Below are 22,301 nucleotides of genomic sequence, written 5' to 3'. Positions count from 1 at the left end.
CAGCCTGGGCTACAGCCCTAGACGCACCCTCAACCGGCGCTCGCAAGAGCGGGGGAGAGACATGCTGCGCATCCAAGATGGCGTCCGGCGCGACACTCCGCGAAGGAGCCGCGCGGGAAGAACGGCGCTTAAGTTTAGCCGCTTTTGTGCCGTCGCCCAAATTAAGGGCGTTCATGGCATTAATGTCTCCCACCTCAAGGGCGGCCCAAGAAGAAGCCGTCCGAGCCGTGTGGCCGGCCAAGATGGCGGAGGCGAGCAGTGGGGGATGGGCGTTTATGGCGGGAAAAACCGCCACACCGGAGGAAGGACAGGGACACTCATCGGTCACAAAACTGTCACCCAACAAGGGCGAATCAGACTTTAAGACCCCCGCATCCCCTCTAGAAGCGCCCAAGCGATCAGGGGAGCGACTCTTTGCGCCCTCGCCCTCCGACGCCATCGGCCACGTGGAGATCAATCGGGGAACCCCCTGCCCGCTATAAAAAGGTAAAAATTACCTGCTTTCCGCTCCGAGCTGTAACGACCTGGTGTCCCAGTGAGTAGCTGCAATAAACGTTTAAATAAACGTCGAAATAAACGCCTTTAAGGACGTTCAAAATTTTTTTTTTTTTTTTTTAACGGAGCCAGCGGGAGGGGGGAGAAAAGGAGGGACCTGGCGCCACCAGGTTTGCACTTGCTCAAGAAGAGCCCTCAACCCCAGGCACTCAACAAAACCTAAAAATTAGGCTTGGAGGCCTAGCCAGAGCTGCTGCTGTGTGTGACCACCACCTGCTGAGATAGAGAACATACTGAGGAGTTTCCGGCAGCACATGACCACATATAGGGAGGCAAAAGTTTGCTCTCTATCTCCACCTGCTGGTAGATGGACACAACCCACCAGTCTATGGATTGATCAGCTTGATGATATGGAACATTCATTCTTTTCAGAAAAATTACTAACAGAGTCATCATACAGAGGCTATTCAGGTGAAGGGCCCCGAGTAGCTTCTGTATGATGACTGTAGGAATGCTAGCATTTTTAGCGCACGCTAACGCTACAGACACCCTTATATTCCTATGGGCGTCTCTAGCCTTAGCACACGCTAATTTTTAGCATGTGCTAAAAGCATCAGCGAATCTTAGTAAACAGGGCCTGGAAATTGCTGAGTTAAAGGCTTATTTTCAGAATAAGGACCTCTTGTTTACTGATATGAAATTGCAGTTCTTTCCAGATGTTGCTCATGAAATTCAATTAAGAAAGCAGGCCTTTCTGGCTTTAAAGTCTCAAGTGTTCGCATTGGGAACTTCCCTTTCCTTCCAATTTTCCTGCAAATGTCATGAGGGTTCTCAGTACGTTTCTGTGGATCCACTGCAGTAAGAGACTTTTCTTCTAAGGGTGGTTTGTGAACTGCTGATTTTTTTTTTTTTAAGAGTTGTTTTGTGGGAAAACAGTTCCCTATTTTGTTTATTCACTTCCAGTTAATGTGAGCTCATGGTACTATATTATTTGTTACTTTAATGGCAATTTAATTTAGTTTTTGTTATGTTTCAGATATTTAATAAATTCTTAAAAAAAAAAAAAGATGCTATTTGGAAAGGTATGCATGGCCTTAAATCCACTGATACAGATCTATAATTTGAGATCCAGAGAAGAAGTCTAGAAAACTTAGAAAATATGAAGAGCAAAACCCAGGAAAAATCAGCCTGAGCTTTACTGATGTGTGCTACTGTAACACAAATAACTAGTCTAGCTACAATAGCATGAGTTTGCCACACACACCAGCCACTTTACAATTCCAGCATTTTTCCACCATGCTAGAATTTCTGGCAGTAATGGTCATGCGCTAATTCACAATTGGTGCACAGCCATTCTCACCACCTATCTAGTTGGTGGTAAGGGCTCACGCGCTAATCCTGCGGTAATTAGGCAGCACGTGGATTTCTATTTTCTAGTGTGGGGATTGCCGCACGCTGATCACAGCAGCAATACAGCGAGACATATCAGTGCTGTTTTGTCACTGCCCTTTAGAAAAAGTGACCCTTAGGTAGGGAAAGAGACATCCAAGTCAAAACTTCAAGAGTATTTTATAAGAGGCTTTCTGAACATGCAGTCTTTTGTAAAAAAAAAAAAAAAAAAAAAAAAAAGACTAATATGTGCATTTGATGGTCTTTACAATGGGAACAGCTATTTTACAAAGAAATGTATAAGCATTGATTTCTTCAACCAACACATGTGTCCCCAGTTACTTGTTCAAGTGCTGAATTTTACCAACCTGAATATACAAGAAAAGCCAGTTAAGGAACTGAGCTACAAAACACAATGTTAGGCTTTTTGAGGTGTTTTTATTAATGCCAGACGGTTAGCAGAATTGCTCCTCCAAATGACTATTTAGCCAGAAACAGGTGTAAATGTGGATGCCTAGATTTTAGGAAGTAGATGTATTTCCTTTGTAGAACAAGAAGTACACATTGTTAATTTGAAAAGTTAATGATTAGAATAGTATCAGATAATACCTATGTAAATCTTTATTGGTTTACCAGCCATCTGAGAGATATCACAGAATAAGCCTTCCTGCTGACCCTAACTATACAGTATTCAAGGCTGGTGTAAATACATTTAAAACAAATGAACAAGAGGTGTTGATACATCTGTCATAAAATTAATTACAAAATTTACAGGGGAAACCATCTAGTCTGCTTATCTTGTCTTTTTGGTGGCCCTAACTGTCACAATGGTCTCTTACTCTGACCTTCAGTTCTAGCTTCCTTGAACCTGCATTGCAATTTCTTCATTTTTTCACAACACATACTTACCAAGCCCATCTAAAACTATATACTTTGAAAAGTGTGCATGCTGCAGACATAAACATCTGAATAGTAGCACTTCAAAAATCAATCATTCTTAAGATACATTGGGTCATTTTCACATGCAAAACCACTAGTTACAAATATGAATGCCACATAAACCTTCTAAAATGACAACGTGTCAATTAGTGCCACAATATTCATTGTAAGACAGAAGAATGGTATCCTGTTGACCTGCTAGAGGTGTGTTTCAAATCTAGGAATTCACTTGAATATTTACATCTGTCTCCTTCCCATTCAAGGAAGATGGAAATAAAAGAATAAGAATAGCCATACTGGGTCAGATCACTGCTCAATCTAGCCCAGTTTCCAACAGTAGCCAAGCCAAGACACAAGTACTTGGCAGAAACCCAAATAGTGGCAACATGCCACGCTACAAATCCTAGGGCAAGCAGTGGCTTCCCAATGTCTGTCTCAATAGCAGACTATGGACTTTCCTCCAGTACCTGTCCAAAACTTTTTTAAAACCCAGATACACTAACCTCTGGCAAAGAATCCAGAGCTTAACTATTTGTTGAGTGAAAAACAAGTTAATTTGCAAGTAATAATTGTCTTACCTTAACAGCTTTGCAAGTCCTACTCCAAGCTGGCCCAGTCCTCCTAAAAATAAAGATATGTCTTTACTTAAAACATGGTTGTTTAAAGAAAGAACACTGAGGGATATGTAATTTACACCTAAGCAAAAAAAAGTAAGCCAACATATGTTTCTATAGTAGACGTCAAGACCAAAGCAGCAAATATGCCTCAAGAGCATGAGTGGGCCAGCTTTTTGGCTTATGTGATTCACTGGAGACCTGTCCAGTAGGGAGTGGGGGAAATAAGAAGTCTAACAGTCTAGGAAATAAATGGAGTCTCCCCAGAAGACTAAAAGAGGCAGGGGAAATTCACCTTCAAAGTTGCCGAGTTTGAGGAGTGGGCCCTATAGCACCAAGATGTCACTTCCAGCCAAATGTGAAATTTTCTTGCTGTTGTAGGCTAAGAATGAACTCAAATGTATAGCACCCACCAGGCAGCTGTGGCCCACTAGCCATATAGTTTGCCTACTTCAACAAAAGAGGTGCTACACGACATCAAACAGCATTAACAGTCTTCATTTTAATATTTGAAGAAGCTCCCATTCTCAGGACTGATAATGAAGGATGTGTCCAGATTTCTACTTTTCAAACAGGGAAATTTCTAAAAACACGAGTTGATATGGCTAAGATTTTTCTCATAATCACATTTTTCTTTTCTACATAATCTTCTTTGCCCAATCAACATTACAGAATGAGTCATAGGTACTGATGAAGGAGCATTTCTTCAAGATGATCCAGATTTCTACTTTTCTAAATAGAGAAACTGCTAAATACATTAGAGCTTATGTGGCTACGATTTTTAATAAGTGTACGTGCATGTACTATCTTAGGAAAGTATGCAAATAGCAATAGCAGGCTTATCTAACTCAGGTCATTTCATAAGATACAGGACACTAATCAGGTACAAACATACCCCCCTGTTTACTAAGCCGGGCTAGTGGCTGCCACACGGCAATGCCGACACAGCCCATTCAAAGTGAATGAACTGTGCCGACATTAGAACACTACCAGCCACTAGCGCAGCTGAGTAAACAGGGGTGGGGTTTAGACTGTAAGTCCTTTAAAGACAGGGAAATATAAACTATACTTAGATATATGTCTTGACTTACCAATGTGAAGGTGTGAGATAAATCCAAATATATGGAGGGGCATTTTCGAAAGGACATCCAACTCATAGCATTTTCGAACAGGAAATATGTCAGGATTTCCTGTTCGAAAACATGCGAGAATGCCAAAAACGAACAGCTATTTTACAAATTGAAACGTCTAAATTAAGAACACCAAAAAAAAACAGAGACGAAGATGTCTATCTGGCAGCATTATTTTCAAAAATGGCCATACAGATGTCCTTGCAGAGCAGACAGGCAGCCTAGTGGTCAGTGCAGTGGACTGTAAACCACGGCACCCTGCAACTATTATTTTAATTGCCGAGCCCTCTAGAACACAGAAATACCTTCTATACACCAAATCAATAGCCTTCAGGCTTGCAGGTCGCATGAGTATTTAGGTACAGCAAGTATATGTCAGTTTCTGGAGAGCTCACAATTTAAAAGGGGGGGGGGGAGAGATCTGAAGTGGGAACTGAACCTACCTGGGTCTCCTGGTTTACAGTCCACTGCACTGACCACTGGGCTACTCCTGACTCGCTTTTTTCCTTTGTTCAGAATACCTATAATACCTGATGCTGTCATAGAACCTGGTACTCCTTTTGGTTTCACTTTCAGGGTAGACGGAGAGAGATAGCAACCACTAGGGGATTCATGCCATCATCCCTCCAGTGGACAGCTGCTCAATCAGAGCACCTTTTTATACCTGGATGTGACTGAAGCAGGTCTAAATGAAGATGCCCTTCTTCCCGTTTGATTATCACTGTTGGACATCTTAATTTTGAACCCTCTCTACTCCTGCTGAAAACAACACCCCCTTGCTATTTGGATTAGCTGCAGTGTAGGACATCCAAATTCTGCCTTTCCAAAATTGCAGTTTGGATGTCTTTGGCGGATAGATGTCTCAAAATGGCCAGAACAAATCTAGGTGCTTTGAAAATGAGCACCAAAGTCTCAAACAGCAGTGGACGTGAAGTTAGAATCCTTTATATAAGAAGTTGTTGTTTTATTGAAAGGGATTGACATCTCAGGAGCATCAGAATATCTTTTTGGTGGGAGGGGCCAAATAAACCAACCTTCAGCCCCACCTCAAGTTCTCTAATTGATGATATTGTGTTGGCTAAAATATGGGTGGGGCCTTGGCCCCTGTGGCCCACCTCATTCCGCTGCCTATTCATTTTGACTGCTATAAATGATGGAAGTTCCCAAATATGTGAACAGAGAAAATGCTGACTATATAAACTACAGCTATTTGACTAACAAGCAATGGGTCAACCTGTACATAATATACAATACCAATACAAACAGTGTATTCAGATGAGACAGGTTACTACTACTATGATTTATTTAAAATTTAATATACTGCTCTTCCAGAGAATGCTACAGGGCAGTTTACATTGCAACAAAATAACATATAATAAGAAAGAAATGCCAGTATCAAACAGAAGAGAGTCAATTGTACAGCAGAGAGTCTACAACTGAGAGGAAAAAAAACAACAAACAAAAAAAACTTAGGCTTCAGAGGGACAGTAAAAGCAAGAATCAGTGGATCCACAGAGTCCTCTATGGTATATCCAAATGCACTTGGAAACAGATATGTCTTGAGTCCACTACAAAACTTGGGATAAAAGAGTTCTAGGCAAACCTGTGGAAGGAAAGCATTCCACAGAGATGGGGCAATAAAGTAAAATGAATTGTTCCTTCTGGATTCAAAGGTAGTATATCTGGGAAAGGGAATCTGCAGTCGTCAACCATTTATGGTTCGGAGGCGTCTTGGTGGAGCTTAAGGAATAGTGAGGTAGGCAAGGTATGGAAAGGTGCTAGAATGAAGGGCTTTAAAAGTAAGGGTAAGAATTTTAAACTGTACATGATACACGAGCAGGAGCCAATGATAAGAGATGAAAAATGGTGATAAGTGATTGTGGTGCTTGGCCCTGACCAGAATCTGAAAAGCAGTGTTTTGAACTGTTTGAAGATGATGCAAGGAGGATGGCTGGTAATCCTGAATAAATGATATTACAATAATCCAGCTGGGAAATTAGTAATGAAAAGAGGAGCATCTGCTGTGAAGATTTATCAAGGAAGGACTGAAAAGTGTAAATTTGCGAAGATGATAGGAGGTTCTTGTCAAGGCTGAGAGCTGATCTCAAAATGATAACTCCTGGTCTATAACACCAAGATATTTAAAAGAGAAAAATAGCTACATATTCTGGCCATTGATTATAGGAGTTAAAGGGGGCAGTAGACTTACCTGTAATAAATGTGGCAACTGTTTTAATGAAATTAAGTATAAGATGATTTTCTTCTAGCCATTCAGAGATTGAGGCCAAGGCAAAAATTAGTTTGACCAGATTCAGATGAAGAGAGTCTGTGTCAATGACAAGCAAGATATCATCCACGTAACAGAAAGCATACAAACCGAGGTCTTGGATAATGATTGCAAAAGGACTCAGGAAAAGGTTGAAGAGTAAAGTGCCAGAAAGTTTCCTAATCCTATGTGGGGAATTCCACATAGGATTAGGAAACTTCTAGATGTAGTGTTAGAGAAAGAGACAGAAAGGATGAAAACCAAATTTGCACAGTCCCAGTGATACTCATGTGTGATAATTCTGTTCTCTCCTTTTCAGACTATGATCAATGGTATCAAAACCTGCTGTGAAGTCCAAGGAAACAAGGACAGATATATCACCTCTTTCTATTGTGGAATGAAAATCTCTGAGCAATGTGGTAACAATAATCTTGCAACTATGGCCATTATGAAACCCAAGACTGGGAGGTGCAAACGGTTATATCAGTGAAAGCTGTTGGAAAACTAACTTCTCAGATAGTTTGGAGATAACATAATTTTGAAACTGGACAATAATCTAATGAAGGTTTAAGGATGGTTGCACATTTGTATGTTTCCAATCTGAAGGAACATCTGTCTGAAGGCTAGTGTTAACAACGAACATTGCTATAGAAAGTAAGTTGTGATGGAGAAGAGAAAGCCACCTAGACAGAATAGGATCAAGAAGACATGTGGTAGGTCATGTGGCTGCAGCTGTTTTAGAAAAGGTAACCAGAGCTGCCAGAGCAAGAGAGGCCCAGTAGTTATTGGTAGATGAACCAACTCTAAGATTTTCTTGAACTATAGAATTCAAATCCTGAAAGAAGCATAAACAGGTTGATTTAATAAGGTTTGTATGGGCAGTAAAACTTCTGTGATGAAGCTGTGCTTTATCATGAAAACATTTTGCAAGTGTATCAACTTAAACAGATATTAGCAGGAAGGAGTGAAAATGCTTTTGAATTCTCCATTGAAAAAGACCGAGGGCAAAATGGGTCCCCATTGGCAGTTGGAGCTATGCAGCAATTTTGATCATTAAAAAGCTAAGTACTTCAATACAAGTTTTTGCACCTTTGTTTATGGATTGTGGTGAATAAGATGTTTATCTGAAGAAGAATTTTGCAGAGAAAACTGTTTTTTTTTTTTTTTTAATACATGTATGGAGGTTTTTTGACCAATGATGATGTACTAACCTGGTGAGTGCTATGAAGATAGAAGCTGCAGCATTTGCCACAGCACTCGGGTACTTTGAGGTATTTTACCTCGTTTTTTGTAATTTTATATTGAAGGTAAATTCCTCAGTATTACAATTTATAATCTACAGTTTTTGTTGAAAAGCAGTTTTTGGACCTGTAGAAAAGTATTTTTGAGTTGAAGGGACTTATTCCACAGCCAAGTCGTAGAGTAAGAATATGCTTGGGAACAGGCACACTCAAGAAGAAAAGACCTAGCAGAAGGCAAAAGAAAGCACTTCTCACTCTCTTGAGAATGTAACAAATAACCAGGAACATAGATTGGCAACTTATCTGAAAGTTATTTTGATACTCCCAGGCCTACTTTATGTACCCAGATAGCCAGGGCAGGAGCAACTGTGAATTATTCCTGTCCCAGTTAGGCTACTAGACCACAATGGTGGCTAAGGTACGCCCTGAGAGGGCACCGGCAGTTTTGATTGGTGAGAGGGGAAAAGATAATGGGCAGTGGTGCAGGGGGATTCAGTTTCAGCTGAAAACGCTTTGGCATTTTTGGCTGAAACTAAAACATGGATGAATTAGAATTTTGGGTTGGTTTTGGCACTGAAGCCAAAACCAAAACTGAAATTTGGTTAGCCTCTATCACGTACTAATTTTTCAAAATGGCTGCACGCTTGTGATAATATTAGCACACAGCCATTAATGAAAGAAATAGAAAAAAAAAGCCTTTTTCCGATGTAGTAAAAACGGCCTTAATGTGCAGAAAAGACTCGTGTAAGGGCATGCTAAGACCAATTCTTACTGCACCTTTGTAAAAGGACCCCGAAGTGATTTGACCAAGATTACAAGAAGCAGAAGGGGGATCTGGTTCTCAGCCTGCTGTTGTAACCCCCAAGCCATCCAGCAGGAGTAAAGAGGGAATGGAGAGAACCCACCACAATACCCTATAGATGCATTAATTTTTTAAATCTACTTTTGCAGCTATCAATGGCTTTACAGTAATTATGCAACATTGAAATACACTTTGCACAAAATTTAAAAAGTATTTCATTTGTTATACTGCAATTATGATACACTGCTCTGATTAGTGCTCTCAGTTTTGTGATATTTTGTGAGATAATTTTTCTAATACAAATTTCTGTATAGTCATGTTACATGAATATCTGTGTACAAATTCTTGTAACATAGTAGATGACGGCAGAAAAAGACCTGCACGGTCCATCCAGTCTGCCCAACAAGATAATTTCAAGTGTGCTACTTTTTGTGTATACCTTACCTTGATTTGTATCTGCCATTTTCAGGGCACAGACCGTATAAGTCTGCCCAGCACTAGCCCCGCCTCCACCTCCCCCCCCCCCCAATCTCGGCTAAGCTTCTGGGGTGGGGTGGGCTGGGAGAAGGAGGTGTTGAACTTTTTTTCTTTTATTCTAGTTTTTCAAAAACAGATGAAGATCAAGGCTAGGGTGGGCTTCGAAAGCAACTCCAGTAACTGGGAAGTAAGATTTCTACGGGCTGTGCCCCAAAATTGGCAGGGAGAGTAAACCAGTGTTTAATCATGAAGAAGTGGAACCTGTGCAAAGTGCCAGATTCAACTCTAGCTACTTTGTCGGGCAGACTGGATGGACCATACATATGTCTAGTAGCGCTAAAGAAATTAGTAGTAGTAGCATGTAGCCTTTATGTGCAGAAATTTACTATGTAACTATCAGGCTCATTTTCAAAAGAGAAAACGTCCAAAAAGTGAAATAAGTCTGCATTTGGACGTTTATCTCACAAAGACATCCAAATTAGTATTTTCAAAACCTATTTTTAGACGTCTTTCTCTGAAGTCTGTCAGAAGGACGTCTAAATCTCAAGGGGCGTGTTCAAGGCAGGATTTGGGCGTTCCTAAGACTTAGATGTCTTTCAGCCATAATGGAACAAAACAAAAACATCCAAGATTAGAACTTAGACATTTTGAGCTAGGTCTGTTTTTATAGCAAATAGCTGTAGTGGGAATTGAACCCACTTCCCCAGGATCAAGATCTGCTGCACTAACCACTAGGCTACTCCTCTACTCCACACAAGAGTTACCCCAAATGATCAGATGACCAATGGAGGGAATCGGGGATCACCTCCCCTTACTCCCCTAGTGGTCACTATCCCCCTCCCACTCAAAAAAAATGTGATTAAAAATATTACTTGCCAGCCTCAGATGCTAAATTCAGGTCCACTAGAATAGCATGCAGGTCCCTGGAGTAGTCTAGTAGTGGTGCAGTGCACTGCAGACAGGTGGACCCAGGGTTCTACCTCTCCCTACTTGTTACACTTGTGGAGGAAACTGTGAGCCCTCCAAAACCCACCAGAAACCCACTGTACCCACATATTGGTGCACCCTTCGCCTGTAAGGGCTATGGTAGTGGTGTACAGTTAGGGGTAGTGGGTTTTGGGGGACTCAGCAGACAAGGTAAGGGAGCAATAGTGAGATGTGTACCGGGAGCATTTTATAAAGTCCACTGCAGTGCCCCCAAGGATGCCCTATTGCTTTCCTGGGATGTCACTTTTCCACTATTCTACCTGATGCCAAGCTTTCTATTTTTTTTTAATAACATCTGAGCCTTGTGTCTATTGTTTATCATTAGGTTTGGGTTTTGAATTCAGATCTTTAGATGAAAAGGAGTGCTATTTTTCCATACTTCATAGCAAGCGTGTACATTCCCTAATTGCCTGTCCGAATGCAACTGAAGCTTTTACCTGCTCAGTGCATGTAAATGGTTTCATGCCTGTGTGGATTCTCTGATGCCATGTGAGGCTTTCTTTCCAACCAAAGCTTTTACCACACTCAGGACATGTAAATGGTTTCACTCCTGTGTGTATTCTTTGGTGTATTGTGAGGTTTACCTTCTGACCAAAGCTTTTACCAGACTCTATACATGCAAATGGTTTCTCTCCCTTGTGGTCTTTCTGATGCACTTTGAAATTTACATTACAACCAAAGCTTTTACTACACACTTAGAACATGTGCATGGTTTCACTTTATTGTGGATTTTGTACATTTTGCATTTGGATGTTTTTTTGTTTGAAAATAGCCCAAAAAATAAAACATCCAAATCACAAAATATTTTTCCAAACAGCATTTTCAAAAGGAAAAGACTTTTTTTTTTAGAAAATGACCTTTCCTGTTCTGATTTTGGATGTTTTACAAAAAAATGTCCACATTCAGACTTAGATGTCATATCCAAAAATGCCCTTTGTGCATTTGACTTGTCCAAAGTCACAAAGAGCAGCAGTGGGATTTGAACCCATGTTGCCAGGATCAAAGCTATTAAGCCACTCCTCCTCTGTTTTGGATGTCTTGCATTTCGACATCTTTTGTTCGAAAATGGACCAAAAATAAGGACATCCAAATCACAAGATGTCCATAGCATTTTTGAACACAAAGGATAGACATCCATCTTTTTCGAAAATGACCTTCTTTCCTGTTCGGAAATTCTGATTTAGATGTTCTATCGAAAATGCCCCTCAAAGTATCAGCAAAAGCAGTTGAGAAACAAAAGCAATAGGTGGTACCTGTAATTAGCACTCGGGGATGATCTGTCTCAGAAAAGGACACAGAATGGAAACTTGCATCTGATGCTACTTGGCGTGGTGAGGCACCAATAAACCGGACAGGTACAATGGAGGATCCACACCCACAGCCAGGACTCTGCAGCACCTGCTTAGCAGCTCTGGCCAATGTCTTAAGAACTGCCATTTCTCAGCTTTCAGCAATAATGTTGAAAAGAAGAAAAAATAATATAAAGATAACTTAGAATCATTCTGAGGAATAGCAGCAGCAGTTGTTATCCTGATTATTGTATTTCTCTCCACACCCCAATAAGCAGTTAATCCCAGAGCAATTCAGAAGCTTTCTGTAAACAGCCCTGTGTAACTCTAGAAGTAACCCAATATGGTAAGAATGAAAACTATCCTAACATATACTGAACTTTTTTTTAAATAGCAGCCAGTTCACGGGACTAGAGCAGTCAATTAGTTCAGTTCACCTCCTGAGAGTCAAGGTTCAACCCTCAATTCAGGTCTGAAGCCAAATGACCAGCCTAGTCTCTTCATTCCATACATCACTGATCAACCTCATCTCAGAGGAGACCCAGAAGCACAACATCATGCCAGGACCAAGATGCAAAGGAAGAGCTACAATATGTGGAAATCCAGAACATTTCCTGCCTATACTGAATATCTTCCTTATCCTGCCTATACCGAGTATCTTCCTTATCTTATAAAAACACGGAAAAAAAATCAATTGAACTTGTAAATCAGTTAAGCCCAGGGGATTAGTTGCAGCCCTGTGTATTGCCGTGTGGACAAATCATGGTTTGATGCTCCAAATCTGGTCCTCAGCACTCAAGACTGGCTGGGGATGGGACTGCAGCATTCACAGAACCCTAAGGGAGAGGAGGACATATAGTCATTGCTCAAGGGTGACACCATGTGGTCAGACTCAAGGACTGATGCAGAAATCTTAACAGACAGTAGTGCATGGTTAGTGTGTAATCTGCACAAAACTTCTTGGGCGCCCTTTACAGAAAAACAAAGTTACTCACCTGAAGCAGATGTTCTCTAAGGAAGCCAACTAGAGAGATTATTGTAAAACATCCTAGTGGCATCCCACTACACATGTGCTGGTGCCTTTGCGCCTGACACATAATAACAGGTCCCTCAGTCATATAAGATAACTAAAGAACACAACCCCAAGGGGAGGTGGGACAACCCCAAACTGATCCGCTGTTAGTGATCTGTAACTTGTCATTAAAATCATCCATAGCACCTGAAGATTGGAGGATGGACAATGTAATGCCGATTTTTAAAAAGGATTCCAGGGGTGATCAGGAAAAATGCAGACCAGTAAACCTGACATCAGTGCCAGGCAAAGTAAAATTACGGAACACACAGATCAACATGGTTTAATGGGACAGAGTCAGCATGGATTCAGCCAAGAGAAGTCTTGCCTCACCAATTTGCTCCATTTCTTTGAAGGCGTGACTAAACATATCAATAAAGGTGAGCTGGTTGATGTAGTGTATCTAGATTTTCAGAAAGCTTTGTCAAAGTTCCTCATAAGAGACTCCTGAGAAAATTAGAGAGAGTCATGGAATAGGAGGCAATGTTCTGTTGTGGATTAGAAATTGGTTATTGGACAGAAAACAGAGGGTAGGGTTAAACGGCCATTTTCTTCAATTGAGTAGGGCAAATCACGGCATGCCACAGGGATCTGTACTGGAACCAGTGCTATTTAACATACTTATCAATGATCTGGAAATCAGAATGACAAAGTAAGTTGATTAAATTTGCAGATAACACAAAATTATTCAAAGTTGTTAAAACACATGTGGACTGTGAAATATTGCGGGAAGACCTTAAGAAACTGGAAGACTGGACATCCAAATGGCAGATGAAATTTATTGGGGACAAATGCAAAGTGATGCACATTGGGAAGAATAATCTGAATCATAGTTATCTGATGCTAGGGTGAATCTTGTGGATCAGCACCCAAGAAAAGAGATCTGGGTGTCATTCTAGACAATACAATGAAATCTTCTGTCCAGTGTGCAGCGATGGCCAAAAAAGCAAACAGGATGCTAGGAATTATTAGGAAGGGGATGGTAAATAAGACTAAGAATACTATAATGCCTCTGTATCGCTGCATGGTGCAACCTCACCTTCAGTATTGCGTTCAATTCCGGTCGCCATATCTCATAAAAGATATTGCAGAATTAGAAAAGGTTCAAAGCAGTGGTGTAGCCACAGGTGGGCCTGGGAGGGCCGGGGCCCACCCCCTTAGTGCTCAGGCCTATCCAACAGTAGCACATGGTAATGAAAATGCTGCTCCCCACATTACTGGCACCTTCGCATGCTCAGTTTTCAGCGCATGCCTGCTGCAGACTACCGAGGTGGAGACTGGAGAGAAGCATTTTCCCACCAGCTGAGATATTTTTTTGATGTGGGGGTGGGGGAGAGAACATTTGGTGCCCACCCACTTCTTGCCTAGGCCCACCCAAAATCTGCTTTCTGGCTACGCCCCTGGTTCAAAGAAGAAAACCAAAATAATAAAGGGGATGGAACTTCTCACATATGAGGAAATGCTAAAGAGGTTAAGGATCTTCAGCTTGGAAAACAGACACTGAGGGGAGATATGAATGAGGTCTACAAAATTCTGAGTGGTGTAGAATGAGTAGAAGTGAATCAATTTTTCACTCTTTCAAAAAGTACAAAGACTAGGAGACACTCAATGAAGTTACATGGAAATACTTGTAAAACAAATAGTAGGAAACATTTTTTTCACTCAGTGAATAGTTAAGCTCTGGAACTCGTTGCTGGAGGATGTGGGGTATCAGCAGTTATCATATCTGGGTTAAAAAAAAAGATTTGGACAAGTTCATGGAGGAAAAGTCCATTGTCTGCTATTGATATAGACATGGGGAAGCCACTGCTTACCCTGAGATGGGTAGCATGGAATATTGCTACTATTTGGGTTTCTACCAGGTACTTGTGACCTGGATTGGCCACTGTTGGAAACTGGATACTGGGCTAGATGGACAATTGGTCTGAGCCAGTATAGTTGTTCTTATAATTGTCTCATCGGCAAGGCATGTCCGCCAACCTCTCCTGAACTGCTGGTTCTAGGTCAGAGATACACAGCCATGAGAGTCTGTGCATCCCCATACCTATGGCGGAGAGTCTGGATGCAATGTCAAAAAAATCATATGCACCCCTACACAGATATTTCCCAAACTCCAGCTTTCTAGCCCACTGGTGAAGCTCTGCGGCCTGCTCATCCAAGATACTTAGTACTGTGTAGCAAAGACTGCACGTAAAGGCTTATGTAGAGCTGGTAGGACTGGATGTGGGCAATGAGCATCAAGACCTGAAAAGCTTTCCTCCCAAACGAGTCTAGTGTCCACGCTACCCAGGGCAGCCGAGATACGAGTCCTGGAGCTCCTAGTTCATTTGAGGGCGGATTCAACAAAGAGTGGTGAGGCAGTTGAGCCCTCTTGAATCTGTGGGCCTTCTAGATATGATACTGTGTATTCTCCTTCATAGGTGTGAACAGCGTGAACAAGTTTCCCTAGTGGCCTTCTCCCCCCCCCCCCCCAACACAGGGGGGGGTTGGAGGTCTGGTGGACCTCAAGCCCCTCGACCCCCCTGGCACAAGAGGGCTGGAGTTCCGGTGGAGCTCTAGCCCCCCCTAGACACTAAAGAACTGACCCTGGTGGCCCAGTGGGCAACCCTACCTCTACCCTCCACCTGCTCTGGTGGCCTAATACACCCAAACCCCTCCCCCGTACCTTTAGAAGGGAGGATGGAGTAGCATTCCCTCCTCCTGGGGCATTCAAAATGACGGCGCCCTGTCTGGTGCATCCTAGGATGCACTGGGCTGAGCTTCAATACCATAAAAGGGGGGGCAAGGTCACGTGTCCAGGGGTGTTAGGGTTTGTAGAGCATTGGGGAGGAATGGGGAGCCCTGTCCAGCATGGTCTTGTCCCCCCCGCAGCACCCTTGTTTGGCGAACTGCCTGCTGAGCATTGGGGAGGAATAGTTAATGCCCTGTTTAGCGTGCATTTGCATGCTACTTGCGGTCAGAGCTGGCGAGTGCACTGTGTCGCATGCTCGCCGGCTGTGATCATGGAGCAGAAGCAAATGCGGGTGCTAGTATGGCGCTAATAGCCTCTAGCGTCCACATTTGCTTCTAATCATTGGCCCTTCAGGCAGTTAAGTACTACATATCACACTTAACCGCATAAGAGATAGCCAGCTGCACAAACCTGGATATTCAATGCCAATGGACAGGACCCGGCACTGAATAGCGGGGAATAAAGCTGGTGGCTGCTAGAACAAACATTCACCACCTCAGCTGAATATTTACCCCATAAGGCAAGAGCACAACACAGGAATTTGAGGTCTGAGGAAGCCAGAAGGGTTAGTTTTTTCTTCTTCAGTGTCCGAGGATTTAATGTCCGTTTTCTTCTTTTTGATGTGAGCATAACAGTACCCATAACTATTATCATCTCCCTGTTCTAACAGTTCTACACACAGGACTGAGCAGAAAAGAAAAAAAATCCTATCTGCACATGTGCTGGAATGTTATTTTGCCAATACATTTTGGCATTTCAAAAGTTTTATGCACAAAATAACATTCCATCACATGCACAAATGTACACCAATACTATTTTTGATCAGACATGCACATATTTCTAGCTGCCCTTAGCACAGGGTGAACACAAATGACGCCTGCACACAAGTTCTGTGCGCACAAAGTTTGCTTACTGCATTGGTGAGAAAAACTTGCATGCTATGCTTGCATTAGAAACCATGCACTCGGCAGCACTGCGTTAGCCCCTCAGTGCCCATGACTGCAGGATTGGATTCCAAAAGCCCTGTGCATGATCCCAGCTGAAGAGCCCTTACTGAGAGGGGGGGGGGGGGGGGGGGGGAGAGAAAAATAAGGTAATTGTGAAGAAAGGCTCAACCTTGCTGCTCAATGAGACTCCTTTAGAACCTCTTACTGCCTGCGTGGCAACAGAGAAGGAAAAAATCTTACTGCTGAAAAATATAGCTGTCCCCACTGAACTTAACTGTGAAGAAATGTTTTATGTGGTTCAGCGCCTATAAAGAAGGCCTATAATTTGCCACAGTATAATTTGGCACGGTCCTTAAATGAGTGATATGAGATCACAAGGAATGCGAGGATAAAAGGACTCCCTTAATACAGTGCTGAAGGAAAGAACCAACTTCTGTATAGTTAGAGAACCAGCTCAACCAAGCAAAACCTCTTACAAAACACTCTCTCAAATTCTGAGATATGGGACGTCACAAAAAATTATTACCATCTATAACAAAGATGCAAGTCCATGTGTTTTTCAAAAATTCTTAGGGAATAAGCATTTTATTTTCCACTGCAGCAGCAACAACTAGATTTAATTTATGTTAAAAAAAATCACAACTTGAAATGAAATGAAAGACCCTCTTTTCCATTCTGATTTTTTTTTTGAATGGATATTCATATTATGTTTAAAGGCGGGAATGGATTAATCAGAGACTGAAACACACAGCAAAAAAAAAAAGAAAGAGGTGAAAGATGGGGGAGGAGGATGTTATTTGATCTCCGCACAGTCCCATATAGGCAATGCAACAGACCGAAGTGTAGCAGTTCAAGTCCAGTTAAATACCTACTGTACCTGAATAAAAGTGGAGATTTGAAAAATGCCAAACGATAGTGTACAAAACATGCATAGATTTTTCAAATATGATAGAAAGAAACCCCCCAAAACGGTTAAATTGCTGTTTGGGAAAGACTAGCTAGATTCTGGTTTTCCTCTCTCCCCCCTCCCTCCCTCCCTTCCCCCAAGAACCCCGAGAAAAGCCAGCTTAGTCCTGCAGCTGCTCAAAAGTAGAGGCAGCCAGGCTGCCACACTTGTCTTCCAGCATAAATCGGCATGCCAAAAAAAATTCCAACATGCCAGTCCTGCGAAGCAAAGAGTTTGCGTGCAAGTGTCCTGCCCAAATTAAATAAAGTCACGGGCATCGACTAAAATGCCTCTTACCGTGCAGATTTGGCGGGACAGACTGTATAAACAGAAATGGCACTTATTAAAGTAGATCTTAAACAAGCTACTAAAGTGTATGCTGATGGTGCACTATTACTTAGGTACGTATGTATAGATTACATCCGAAATGTGACTTAAGCAATTACTGTATTAAAATTTCCAGTAGTCCTTAAATCATGACTGGCAAACTGATCAAGCTATGTGCTACGCGGTGGGTCTAACGTAAAGGATGCTCAAATCATTTTTTTTAAGACTCTTCATTAAAGTAAAATAAAAATAAGACAGACTATGTGTGGTGCGTATAGGTAAGGATTGTGTTAAGAAAAAAAAAGGGACTTAGTTCCAACAATTAACTAATCGTACGTAACTACAGTGTAGAAGAGATGTACAGTTGTCCTAAAATAAAATCCCGTATTTTCACTGCCATGCACGTGCAGCAGGATATTAAACCTGATCAAAAGATCGAACCCCATTCTCCAAGAATACCCACAGAAACCATTCTTGAGCAGGAACAGGAAAACTCATGCCCCCCCCCCCCCCAAGTGCGCACACACACACACACACACACATCCGCACTCTTCCATTTTAATCTGCCTTGGTTTAGGGTCGAGCACAAATGCCGGGACGTGAAAGAGTTAACAGCAGGAAGGCAGCAACTCTTCGCTTTTATTCCTTGGATCACTGCGCTCGTTGGCCACGAGAAATCTTAAAGCCCTGCTCGTTTTAAACGCATTCATGTCTCCTCTCTATTCAAACCATCTCCTTAGTCCATGATATCCGTTTATGGATTTAACTTGTGATAGAACCGCATCCAAATGCGTCTCAGAATAGAAAAGGGACGCGACAAATTAGCAAATTTTAAATTAGGACAGGAAATGTTAGATCGGAAGGAAAAAAAAAAATCACCTTTTTGCCCCAAGCTTACCTCTCTTGCGGTTAATGGGCTCAGCAGACGAGTGTGTTCACTCCGGAATATATATAGGGCACAGCCTTCCCGCTAACGCCAATCGCAGCACCTGAATTGGAGGGAGTTGGCTCCTATGTCACAGCGCCGAGGGCTGGTCGCAGCGACAAGTGCCTCAGCAGCAGACATCATACTAACAAATTATTTGCTGAACCTTTTTGAAACTACGTCTACAAAGATAACCGGAGAAATTTGTGTAATCTGGGAGCAAGGGCAGGCGCGAACCCTGCATCATGTGTCATTCAACCAGGAAACACCCCTGCAGCTACTACCCCAGAGAATAAGTTTAACAACGAGTCCATTCCGGTTTCTCCTGCCAACGTTGTTTGGCTGGCTTCTCTTCTCTTCTCATTTTCAGTTTGTTTTCCTTTTCTGTTATTTCATTCACCAAATTATTGCATTTTCCTGATTAAAGTCAACAGAAGAAACACCAGATCCTATTTTGGATTCCAATATTAAGAGTTTTCTCTCCAAGCAGGCAGAACCACTGGGCAAAGTGGCATGAAAAGTGGAAAGGATACCTCAGCACAGCAAAAAGGGCAAAGCAGTACCACCGCTGATATGAGGATCCAGGGCACCATGAGAGAGGTGCTATTTTGAAAAACAAATTTAAGAGGGAAGTGTATGAAGACCAGCTTTTCCATCAACTCTGGTACAGCCATGAATAATGTGGGCTCATGAGAATACCTATTCACTATGCACACTTAATAGAGGGCAGCAGTGGCGTAGCCAGACAGCCAATTTTGGGTGGGCCTGAGCACAAAGTGGGTGGGCACAAAATTTTCTCTCTTCCCCCTCTCCCCAAAATTGGCTGTCTGGCTACGCCACTGCGACCCCCCTCCCAAACCACCGCTGCAGGTTTTTCCCCACCACCTGCTGATCCCTTCCCCCAGGCACCACCTACTGGCATGCTGAAGGGCTTTTTTTCTCTTCCACCTCCCAGCCACCCAACCGTCGGCATGCTTCAGGCCTTCTTTCCCCTCCCTCCCCTTCCATCTCCGTCGGGCAGCGCCAGCCTGCCTAACTCTACAGCAAAGCTGCACGGCACCGGGTATGTCAGCATGCTGCCGCTACTCTCCTACCTTGTCATCTTTTGGCAGAGGTGTTAGTTCTACTGCTAAATCTGCGGCGGATTCACGCGGTGCCAGGGCTGTCTCTCTGTACGCTGCTGCGACTGCTTCCTCTGCGCTGTCCCCGCCTCTTCAGAAAGAGTATCGGAGAAGGTTAGGCAGGGCTAGCGCAGAGGAAGCAGTCACAGCAGCGTACAGAGAGACAGCCCTGGCACCACGTGGATCCGCTGCAGATTTAGCAGCAGAACTAACACCTCTGCCAAAAGATGCCAAGGTAGGAGTGTAGCGGCAGCATGCTGACGGACCCGGTGTGCCATGCAGCTTTGCTGTAGAGTTAGGCAGGCTGGCGCTGCCCGACGGAGGTGGAAGGGGAGGGAGGGGAAAGAAGGCCCATTGGGTGCATCGTTGCTGGGTGGGCCTGAGCCCAAAGTGGGTGGGCCCAGGCCCACCCGTGGCTACGCCCCTGGAGGGCAGGAAAGGAAATGCTGGAACACGTGTGAGGGCTGTAGCCCTGTGACTACTACTACTACTATTTAGCATTTCTCTAGCGCTACAAGGCGTACACAGCACTGCACAAACATAGAAGAAAGACAGTCCCTGCTCAAAGAGCTTACAATCTAATAGACAAAAAATAAAGTAATCAAATCAATTAAATGTGTACAGGAAGGAGGAGAGGAGGGTAGGTGGAGGCGAGTGGTTACGAGTCAAAAGCAATGTTAAAGACCCTACTTGTCCCTCTAATTACCGACCCATCTCCCTCCTTCCCTTTCTCTCCAAATTACTTGAGCGTGCTGTTCACTGCCGCTGCCTTGATTTTCTGTCCTCACATGATATTCTTGACCCACTACAATCTGGTTTTCGCCCTCTCCACTCAACCGAAACTGTGCTTACTAAAGTCTCCAATGACCTATTACTGGCTAAATCCAGAAGTCTCTATTCCATCCTCATTCTTCTTGATCTTTCCGCTGCTTTTGACACTGTCGATCACAGCATACTCCTCGATACCCTGTCCTTTCCTGGTTCTCTTCCTACCTCTCCCTCCGCACCTACAGTGTTCACTCTGGTGGATCCTCTTCTACTTCTATCCCTCTGCCTGTCGGTGTACCTCAGGGTTCTGTTCTTGGTCCTCTCCTCTTTTCTATCTACACTTCTTCCCTTGGTTCATTAATCTCATCCCATGGCTTTTCCTACCATCTCTATGCTGATGACTCCCAAATCTACCTTTCGACCCCTGATATCTCACCTTGCATCCAAACCAAAGTTTCAGCGTGCTTGTCTGACATTGCTGTCTGGATGTCTCAACGCCACCTGAAATTAAACATGACCAAAACCGAGCTTCTCATTTTCCCCCCCAAACCCACCTCCCCACTCCCCCCATTTTCTATTTCTGTTGATGGCTCTCTCATTCTCTCTGTCTCCTCAGCTCGAAACCTTGGGGTCATCTTTGACTCTTCTCTCTCCTTCTCTGCTCATATCCAGCAGACCGCCAAGACCTGTCGTTTCTTTCTTTACAACATCCGTAAAATCCGCCCCTTTCTTTCCGAGCACTCTACCAAAACCCTCATCCACACCCTTGTCACCTCTCGTTTAGACTACTGCAATCTGCTTCTTGCTGGCCTCCCACTTAGTCACCTCTCCCCTCTCCAATCGGTTCAAACTCTGCTGCCCGTCTCGTCTTCCGCCAGGGTCGCTTTACTCATACTACCCCTCTCCTCAAGTCGCTTCACTGGCTCCCTATCCGTTTTCGTATCCTGTTCAAACTTCTTCTACTAACCTATAAATGTACTCACTCTGCTGCTCCCCAGTATCTCTCCACACTCGTCCTTCCCTACACCCCTTCCCGTGCACTCCGCTCCATGGATAAATCCTTTTTATCTGTTCCCTTCTCCACTACTGCCAACTCCAGACTTCGCGCCTTCTGTCTCGCTGCACCCTACGCCTGGAATAAACTTCCTGAGCCCCTACGTCTTGCCCCATCCTTGGCCACATTGACCATAGGAACCAACTTTTCAAAATGATTGGTGGTGCTAAACCCAATGGAAATTACCCCTCCCTGGAAACAGTCAAGGAGTTTGCGCAATATTGGGGGTGCTCAAGCACCCACAGAGCTAGCTGTTATGCTTGTGACCACTCTAAACTGTATGTCGAATAGGGTCTCCCTATAGTCGACGATCTAATGTATAGTACAATCTAATCTATTACTTAGAGATATTATTACATCACATTAATGTAATTTTCCTTATCATGTACAGTGGGGGAAATAAGTATTTGATCCCTTGCTGATTTTGTAAGTTTGCCCACTGACAAAGACATGAGCAGCCCATAATTGAAGGGTAGGTTATTGGTAACAGTGAGAGATAGCACATCACAAATTAAATCCGGAAAATCACATTGTGGAAAGTATATGAATTTATTTGCATTCTGCAGAGGGAAATAAGTATTTGATCCCCCACCAACCAGTAAGAGATCTGGCCCCTACAGACCAGGTAGATGCTCCAAATCAACTCGTTACCTGCATGACAGACAGCTGTCGGCAATGGTCACCTGTATGAAAGACACCTGTCCACAGACTCAGTGAATCAGTCAGACTCTAACCTCTACAAAATGGCCAAGAGCAAGGAGCTGTCTAAGGATGTCAGGGA

The 22,301-nt window shown here is 43.1% G+C and overlaps 1 protein-coding gene across 2 annotated transcripts in view; it reads right to left on the bottom strand.

The window, feature by feature from the left end:
- Window positions 1-22,301, bottom strand: part of LOC115467051 (L-threonine 3-dehydrogenase, mitochondrial-like) — a 69,326-nt gene that overhangs the window by 24,588 nt on the left and 22,437 nt on the right. The window contains exons 1-3 of one of the 2 annotated variants that reach the window (XM_030198716.1): window positions 18,551-18,653; window positions 11,594-11,784; window positions 3,402-3,444 (exon numbers count right to left, since the gene is read on the bottom strand). In XM_030198716.1, the coding sequence (XP_030054576.1) occupies window positions 3,402-3,444; window positions 11,594-11,777 (227 nt within the window). In that variant the 5' untranslated portion in view covers window positions 11,778-11,784; window positions 18,551-18,653. Of the gene's footprint in view, window positions 1-3,401; window positions 3,445-11,593; window positions 11,785-18,550; window positions 18,654-22,301 lie in introns of those variants that run through there. The other variant, XM_030198717.1, reaches the window with a different exon arrangement.

The sequence above is a fragment of the Microcaecilia unicolor genome, chromosome 3 (genome assembly GCF_901765095.1).
Source record: "Microcaecilia unicolor chromosome 3, aMicUni1.1, whole genome shotgun sequence".
In the NCBI taxonomy this organism is placed as follows: Eukaryota; Metazoa; Chordata; class Amphibia; order Gymnophiona; family Siphonopidae; genus Microcaecilia; species Microcaecilia unicolor.
The sequence above is the reverse complement of the archived record's forward strand: the minus strand, read 5'-3'. Positions and strand labels throughout refer to the sequence as shown.